We start from the raw sequence: 8,567 nt of genomic DNA on the forward strand, positions 1-8,567 counted from the left end.
CATAATTCAAATAAAAATATTTTTACTTTTTTTAATTACTTTATTTTTTATATTTTTATTATTTTTATTATTACAATTCGTACCTCAAATAAAAATTATTTGTATTTTAAATTATTTATATTTAATATTATTTTATTTATGTCGTAATTATTTATTATGAAATTCGTACCCCAAATCATAAATCCTGGATACGCCACTGAGAGTGTATGTTGGGCGACGGAAGAGGGAGCACTGGTTTTTTTTATGTTCTCATTTTCATTTTTTTTAGTTTATAGTATAATTTGTAATTATATGTTGCAAATTTGGAAGTGGAGCTCTCATTTTGAATTTCTTATTTTAATCAATTTTTTTTAATTTCTAGTTTATAATTTATTATTTTTGAATTAAAAATGAATTTCCCATGTTATAATTGATCAACGTTTTCAATTTTTATAAGTAAAATATGATGGAGTTATGAATAATGCAATTTAATAGTTGGGGACTGTAGGGTTATAGGAGTTGTGGCCTGAGCCTGAAATTTAAGGAAATTATGACGTGGAGGGGACTTGGGGCCTGAATCCGGGCCGGAGTTAAGGATGCCCTTAGCAACTCTCCTCTAAAATACACTCCATCTGTTTCACTCTAAGTAATACATAAAAAAAAATAATAATAATACATTTTCTTTTTTGAAATGTCTTATTTTAAATAACACCTTTTTAAATATAAGAACATCATTCTCTCTATTTTTTTTTCTCTTCCTTACTTTATTCTCTGAACATTTATACAAAACAACATTACATAAAATCTCATATCGAAATTGGAAATGCTTCACTTAAAGTGGGACAAATGGAGTAATAATTTTTCTCTCTATTTATATACTAGTAATTCATTTTTATTAATTTTATGCACCGACAGATAAGTGAAAAACAAGAAAACAAAGTTGGACAACTAAGAAATGACAACGACCGTGGACCATGGTTGATGCTTGTGCCTTGAGCCATATATATACGAATTCACAATTTTTTTTCATATTTTCGCAGAGCTTTCAAATTACTCAACTTCTCCTTATATCAGACTACATCTAGAGAGAGAAGGAGCAAGTGAGAGATCCAGATCTGCTGCTACCTCAATGGCTTCCAAGCTCCTACTCATCGTTGTCTTCATTTTCGATCTCATAGCTTTCAGTTTAGCAGTTGCTGCTGAGCAGAGAAGAAGCACGGTACCATTAACATTCCTTTCCCCTTTCCATTATTTATTTTAATTTTTTAGTTTATGCATTTTTCGCCTCACTGTCTGAGGAAGTTCGTGTTTCTCTGATTAATTGTACATTTATTGGTTTACCTTTATGTGTTCGTGCGGAAAATCTGCGTGACATTGTTCATGAATTGTTTTACAGTTCGGATCTTAATTTCAAGTTTGGGGTTTTCACCAGTTTAAATTGATTAAAGTGATAAAACCTAAAGCAGGGGTAGAGATCTTTGACCTTTTGGAAACATTGATTCATTTTGAAGAAATTCTGATGTTTCTCCGTCCACGATTAATTGAGTCCGTTTGACTCGGCTCGGGTTTTAAGAAATATAGTGGAAAGTGGATTTAAAAAGTTAGTGAAACGTGGTTCCTACTTTTTTTTATATGGAGTATTAGTTTAATAAATAAATGTGAGTGTGACAAGTGAGTTGTATGTGGGGTTCATTATTAAAAGTAGGAAAAAGTAAGGGTGTCAATTGAACGTGGACGGCCGGAAAAGGAAATTGGAATCAATTAATCGTGGACGGACCATTTATAAAAAAGATGTGTCTTGATGATTGATGAATGGCTTAGCTATGCAAATGTGTTCATTCTTCGTTGCTCTAAAATAGCAATGTTTGCACCTCCGAGCTTCATCTCTATATCGACGCTCGTGCTCACATTGACAGTTGATACCTTTCAATCAGCTTACTGAAATCGAAACTAATGAATCCAAACAATGTTAGAGATGGCTAACTCTGCTCCTCATTACATATATCGCCTGTGTTTCTCTTGGCAGGCCACAACGAGGAAAGATGGTGAGCAAAACTATCAATACTGTGTTTATAGCTCGGACATTGCTACTGGTTACGGTGTTGGTGCATTTCTGTTACTGATGGCAAGTCAGGTGATTATAATGGCTGCAAGTAGATGCTTCTGCTGTGGGAATCCGTTGAAACCTGGAGGTTCGAGGGCTTGTGCTGTTCTCCTTTTCATCTTTTGCTGGTATGCACCCGTTACAACCTCATTCTATCGCTGTATGCCTAATTAGATAAATTAGTAACACGAATTGAACTACTCCGGTTGCAGGGTTACCTTCCTCATTGCTGAGGCTTGCCTGCTTGCTGGCTCTGTGAGGAACGCCTACCACACCAAGTACAGGAGATTTTTCTTCGATAATGAGCCCTCTTGCGAGACTGTGAGGAAGGGGGTTTTCGCGGCAGGAGCAGCGTTCACTTTGTTTACCGCCATTGTCTCTGAATTTTACTATGTAAGCTATTCCAAGTCGAGGGGAAGTTTCAGGGCTCACGGAGGAGACGCCTCAGTTGGCATGGCAGCCTTTAAGTGAGTGTCACTGATGTAGTCATTTAGTTGCAGAATTGGTGGATTTGATGTATAATATTTTCTTCTTTGATACTCATATTGCTTTAGGGATTCATATTTTAGTTTAGCTCTGCTACTGCTACTGCTACATACTACTCCAATATATTGTTTTCATATGTTCATCTATGTACAATTTTGTTTTCCTCAGTGTGGATATTCTGTATGCCCTTCTCTCTTTCATTGTGTTAGATCACACAGTGTACGTGTAATCGATGTTGTTAAAATCATGTTTGGGGCACGCCTGGGGCGTGGGACGCTTGAGGCGCTGCTGCCATCGCCTCGAGGCGGCTGAGGCTAGGGGTGAGCAAAATATCCGAAAATCGAATATCCGATCTGCTCCAAACCGAAATTTAAATATAGTTTAGTTTTTTTTCGATTTCTATGCGGTTTAAAATTTTAGCGAAATTCGGTTTGGTTCGAGTTGGAAGTGTAAACACTGGAAAAGCCGAAAAACTAAATTTATTTTTAATATTACATACATATTGAAATATACTTACTATCGAAAACAAACTCTAATTATGTTCGGTTCAGTTTGGTTTAGGTAAAAAACTGAACTAAAAATTGAACGTTCACCACTAGCTGGGGCGAGGTTTGGGTGCCCTCATTTATGGGGCGCGTTTCATCGCCGTTTCATCGCCATGGGCCATGTATTTTTATCTCCCTAGCCACAAAGGTAAAATTAATTTTAGAAATGGAAATAGTGTAGTCTCTTATGGACAGTAGAGTATCAAATAATTTTAGAAAATTTTAATTATAATTCAATTTAAAACTATGTATGTGTGGATGCAATGCAGGTTAATTCTTATTAAAATTCGAGTGTTTCGACTCTAGGAAAACCTCCTATATATACGTACTAAGCTAAAGTATTAGTAATAGCATTTTTTATTGAATGAACTTATACGATAAATTTGATAAAAAAAGATTTATTAGTATCATAATGCGAATTTTATTGAATGAACTTATACTAATATATACCTGGGACTCTTTGTTATAAGAATAGAACAGAATATATGAGAAATCTTCTTCAATACAAAACTATTTAATTGGATTGGCCATGGATTTCACTTGAATACTACTCCCTCCGTTTCTTCATAGTTGAGGCGAAACTTTTCGACACGGAGTTTTAGAAATGAATGTTGGGTGTGTTAAATAAATCAAAAAAAGTAAGAGAGAGGAAAAATTTACCTTATATGGAAATGACTCAATTATGAAGAAACTTCCCGAAATGAAAAAATGACTCAATTATAAAGAAACAGAGGGAGCACTTATCGTGCAATAATAAAGAATGAGGCTGTCGGTGCATTGACATTTTTTATATTCACCGACTATTGCGTGATGATGCACACATGCATTTTATTTTCCTAATTTTTTAATGTTACAGCCATGCTTCATACATCAACGTCCCCTCCCCCTATAATATAAAAAAAAAAAAAAACATCCCCTCCTCCCCCCTAAAATACTATTCTTCACCTCTTCCGGATCCCCAAGCCCATTCAACCACATAAATGGCACCTTACAACCCGTGGTGTCCGGTAGAATGAGACCTCCTAATAAAACTAGGGCATGGATACGTGCCCTTTGGATGTAAACGTACGTAGGTAGGTCATCACCCAGTGGCATCCTAGTCTGGTTGATGAGCGCGGTCATCAGCAAACCGCCTTGCTTTGTCTCTGTGGATGAATCTGGTATCCATCCCAGCAGATCGCGGCACTTGCTGGTCCAATCTGGAAAGTTGTCATGATAGTCACGCCCTGTGAAAACGAGACCATCCGCCCTCAAGCCCCAGATGGCTTGTGATGATTTAGCGAATTTTTGATGGGAATAAATGCAAGTAATAAATGAAGATCACAACACTGAAAATTACGTGGTTCGATTTACTGAGGTAAATCTACGTCCACGGGAAGAATAGAGGGCAAATTTGTATTGCTTGATCTAGCTTACAGATTACAATACTGATTTGCTATATGAGATTCAGGATCTAGAGAACTTAACTTTGGTCTATCTGATCTAAGTTCTATTTATACATTCGAACTAAGATCGTGGTTTGCAGCCCTGGTAGGGGGGTTGATAACTGCTTAATACCACTAAATAGATCGTGGGTGTAATGGAGGTCGTGGAGATCCTGCATGGGTCCACTATCTCCTTGTTCGGTCGAATACTGAGACCGAACTGCTGAACTTTGCCGATCAGCTTTTGCCGATCTGAGAGTTGAGCTCGATTGGTCGGCTTTTACCGAGCTATAGGCTGTGACCGAACTCTTTGGTTGTGCCGAACTGATACTCTTTCTTGGGTTTTGGGCTGATGGGCCGTCACTGCTATTGGGCTCGCAATTATTGTTTAGTTGTTTAGTTCGTATCCCATCACCACCCCCCCCGAAAAGCGAAGTGAATCACTTCGGCATTTTGGATAAGTGTAAGGGGGAGGCTGACGTCAGGGGACGTGCTCAGCACGTGTCTGCATTAAATGTGACAGCAAATCCGGCCAGAGAATCCAGAAAAAGTGGGATTTGAAACGGTGCGACGAATTTGAAACGCCTCTGCGAATCTGATAAATATTTCCTTTCTTCATCATTGGAACACTTTTGCGATTATTTCTTCTGCATTCTCTCTCTTTTTCGTAAAATTTTCTTCCGCTTCTTCAAGAATTTCTTCAGAGACTTTCGACCATCAAAGAGTAAGAATCATGTCTTCTTCTTCTGAAACTGTTTCTGAATCAGGTAGTGGTAGGAAGGGGGGTAAGGGATCTTCTGGCCGGAAAAAGTCCGGGGAGAAGACGGTAGAATATTTTCACAGCATTTTGAGTAAGGATACTGTGATATCCTTACACAGAAAATATTTTCTTCCTGGGGGGTTAGTGGTGATTCCCGACGACACTCATAGGGCTAACTCGCCGCCGGAGGGTTATGCCACCGTTTACGAAGCCTGCTTAGAATGCGGGCTTCGTTTCCCTCTTCCCCCCGCCTTTGTAGAGCTTCTTGATTTTTTCCAACTTCCTTTAGGTCAGGTGACTCCAAATTCTTGGAGGCACTTATCGGCCTTTGCTGCCGAGCTGCGTAGACTAGAAAAGGATCTGTCTCTGAGGGCAATCCTTAATTTCTTTCAGTTTAAGAGAAAGGGATCCTGGTTTTACTTGATCCCTTTACAGCCCTTTAGAGCCTTCTGTAAAACCAAATGGCCGATGTGGAAAAATCGCTTCTTTTTTTACAATAGGACAGCGGCTCCGGACTTTTCCTGGAGAGGGCCGAAGTCCGTAATTCCTCATCCTCGGGTAGAACCGTTGGACGAGCTCGAGGGCGGGCTCAATAAGATTCCCATGATTAGGAAACAGTATTTGGAATCTGAGCTCGTCAAGGGTGACTTCGTGTTCGACTCCTAGTCTTCGGACGAAGAGACTGAGGGTGAGGATTTCTTTTTTATGCTTTACTGCTTTAGCGGCGAAAACTAACTTTGTTTTCTTGCTTTTTGGCAGTGAACGTGCTAAGCAAGCTTGGTCGCAAATCCTCCGAATCAAAGGAGCCGGAGAAACAGAAAACCACCAGCTCGGCGTCTGATGCCGAGAAGAATCCGAAGAGGCAGAAGACCTCTTCGAGTCAGTCTTCGGATCCAAAAAAGCCGGGATCGACCTCGGCAAGGGGGAAGGCGAAGACTCAGAAACCCCCAAAAGCGCCAGAGAGAGACATTGTCCAGGGGGGTTATGGATCAGGAGTGGTTACGGCCACTTCGGAACATATCTCTGAGCCCTTTTTATGGCCAAAGGACTTTGTAGAGGTGAATTTTCTTCTTGATTTTCTGGCTTTGCTTCTTTCCTATATTTTTTTTGTGGCCCCTCTGTTGACTTTTTCCTTTTTCCATTTTCAGAGGAACAATATGCTCTGCAAACTCGTCACAGTTGAACTCTCTAAAGCGTCCAGCGATTATGATGAGATGCAGAGGAATTTGAATGCTGCTCGTCACCAGGCCGAACAGGCTCGGGCAGACTTTGAGAGGGCAAGGGCCGCTATGATCTCGGCTCAGGATGAAGCCCAGCGTGCCAAAGACCAGCTCATCATCCAGAGAGAGCGGTCGAAACAGAGGGAGGCGGCTGCCGTGGTTGCTCAGGGGGAGGCTCTCCGTGTTTACACGGAGAAACTCTTTTTGAGCAATCAATTTTCGGCCCTTATCGGTGATCTGCTGAAATTGATGACCGATAATGTTGAGCAGGAACCCGAAGTCGTCTTGCCGCTGTATGGCCGAGAGATTGCAGCGCGTCTCCAGAGTCTGCCGCTCCTTGAGGAGCTTGCGTCTTCATCGGTCCTGCTTTCTGCTGAACGAGTCCGTAATTGCCGTGCTGACCGTGACGAGAACATGGAGGCCATCTTTGCCTCCTTGGGGCCTGTTTCACCCGCTTCAATTTTCAAAGAAGAGGGTGAGCAGGAAAATGAGGCCGGCAAGGAGACCGAGCAGAAGGATCAGCAGACCGGCGACGGGCACGCCGAGCAAGAGGTGCAGCAGATCGGCGATGGGGGCGCCGAGCAGGAGGGAGGGAGGAGGGAGGCCGAGGCTGAGACCGAGGTCGACAAGGAGAAAGAAGCTGAAACCCACAGGGAAGCCGGAGACGAAACTGGCGGAGTATGATTTCGTCTCCCTTCTCTTAGTTTAGTTTCTTTCTTTCTATTTGTAAAATGGCCTTGAAGCCCTCCTTGTGTAAATTTTTTCTTGTGAATGAAAAAAATTCTTCTTTCTACACTCGTGTCTTCCTTATAGCTCTTCTTAATCTCTTTTACTCCTATTGTGGTTTACTGCCTGCTCGGTAAACTGAAATGCCGAACTGACATAGCTGCTTCGTATTCTTAACTCTAAGGAGCTGGAGGTACTTCACTGGAAGCGGCTATACTCTTTGGCTTTAAATGAAGCTGAGAAAAAAGCTATAGATGACCAGATGAAGTATGATGAACTCTTGACTCGTTTAGTGGAGCTGGAGTCCAACAATAAGGACTTAGAGTGCATAAAGAAAGATCTGGAGGCCGAGCTGAATACTGTCATCGCTGAGAGGACTGCATATGAAGATTTCATCTGCGGGCGCGGGGGAATGACTATATCTGAAGTTCAGAATCAAGTTGATGAACTGTGGGAGAAGCTTCATGTACTCCGGAAGAACAATGTGCTGGAGAGCTCGGCTTGCCAACAAGTTGTGAAATCATTGCGGTGCTTGGCTTCTCTGTACGACATCATTCTTTCCCGGCGTCCCTCAATCGAGAGATTCCTTAGCCGTTTCCCGCTAACAGATGCTCACACTCCAACTCAAACCTCTAATCCACTTACTCAAAATTCTACTCCAAATCAGCAACGGACTCAGGAGCAACCGGAAACGTCAAGACAAGAACGCCCTGAAGTTCGTAGAGGAGTTGTGAATATGAGTGAGCAAGATCAGCGAATGCTTCGTGAAGAGACTCTTCGCCGCCGAGGTGCTAGAACTTCCCGGACTCAGGGAAGAGGCGGTAGGTCGATCAGAGCATCTCGTCCACCTACTTATTCTTCAACTGCTCGGAACGCCCGAACTCAGCATCATGAGGATTTTTCGGATAGGTGGCTCAACTTTAGCAATCGTAGACAGTAGAATAGTCCTTTGTAATGGTGTAACGCATTCTCGTAGGGCAGCGGAATTGTATGCCCAACAAGACTTAGTAAATGAAATTTTTTCATTTCGCTTCTATCACTGCGTATTTACAGTTTAGCGATTTTTTATTTCATTTATTGTACTCGTCCTCGGTCTTATGAAGTAAACTCTTCTTTGACCGGACTTAGTTAGTGTCCTTATTTGGCGAGTTTTATCGCTTGGATTGGACTTTCCCTAGTTAACCGGAGTGGTTTTCGGCTTATTGCAGTTCGTTTCAGACGAATTGCTTGTTTCTTAAGCTGAATTGTGGAATCTTGTATCTTCCTTAGAAGCTTGGACTCACAATTGTCTTTAATACATGATCTAAAAAAAGGGGATCAGCC

The 8,567-nt window shown here is 41.3% G+C and overlaps 1 protein-coding gene across 1 annotated transcript; it reads left to right on the top strand.

The window, feature by feature from the left end:
• The first annotated feature begins 1,024 nt into the window (after positions 1-1,024).
• Positions 1,025-2,736, top strand: LOC121809970. The gene is made up of 3 exons (XM_042210833.1): positions 1,025-1,198; positions 2,006-2,211; positions 2,296-2,736. The coding sequence occupies exons 1-3, from the start codon at positions 1,109-1,111 to the stop codon at positions 2,552-2,554; spliced, it is 555 nt and encodes a 184-aa protein (XP_042066767.1). The 5' UTR covers positions 1,025-1,108; the 3' UTR covers positions 2,555-2,736.
• The last annotated feature ends 5,831 nt before the right edge of the window (positions 2,737-8,567 follow it).

Source organism: Salvia splendens, chromosome 6, assembly GCF_004379255.2.
Source record: "Salvia splendens isolate huo1 chromosome 6, SspV2, whole genome shotgun sequence".
Classification (NCBI taxonomy): Eukaryota; Viridiplantae; Streptophyta; class Magnoliopsida; order Lamiales; family Lamiaceae; genus Salvia; species Salvia splendens.

What these genes read in the sequence shown, in the direction of transcription:
- LOC121809970 (XM_042210833.1), top strand. Translation starts at nt 1,109, where the DNA reads ATGGCTTCCAAGCTCCTACTCATCGTTGTCTTCATTTTCGATCTCATA. An exon ending in CTGAGCAGAGAAGAAGCACG is followed by an intron (nt 1,199 to 2,005) that starts GTACCATTAACA and finishes TTCTCTTGGCAG; the next exon opens with GCCACAACGAGGAAAGATGG. An exon ending in CTCCTTTTCATCTTTTGCTG is followed by an intron (nt 2,212 to 2,295) that starts GTATGCACCCGT and finishes CTCCGGTTGCAG; the next exon opens with GGTTACCTTCCTCATTGCTG.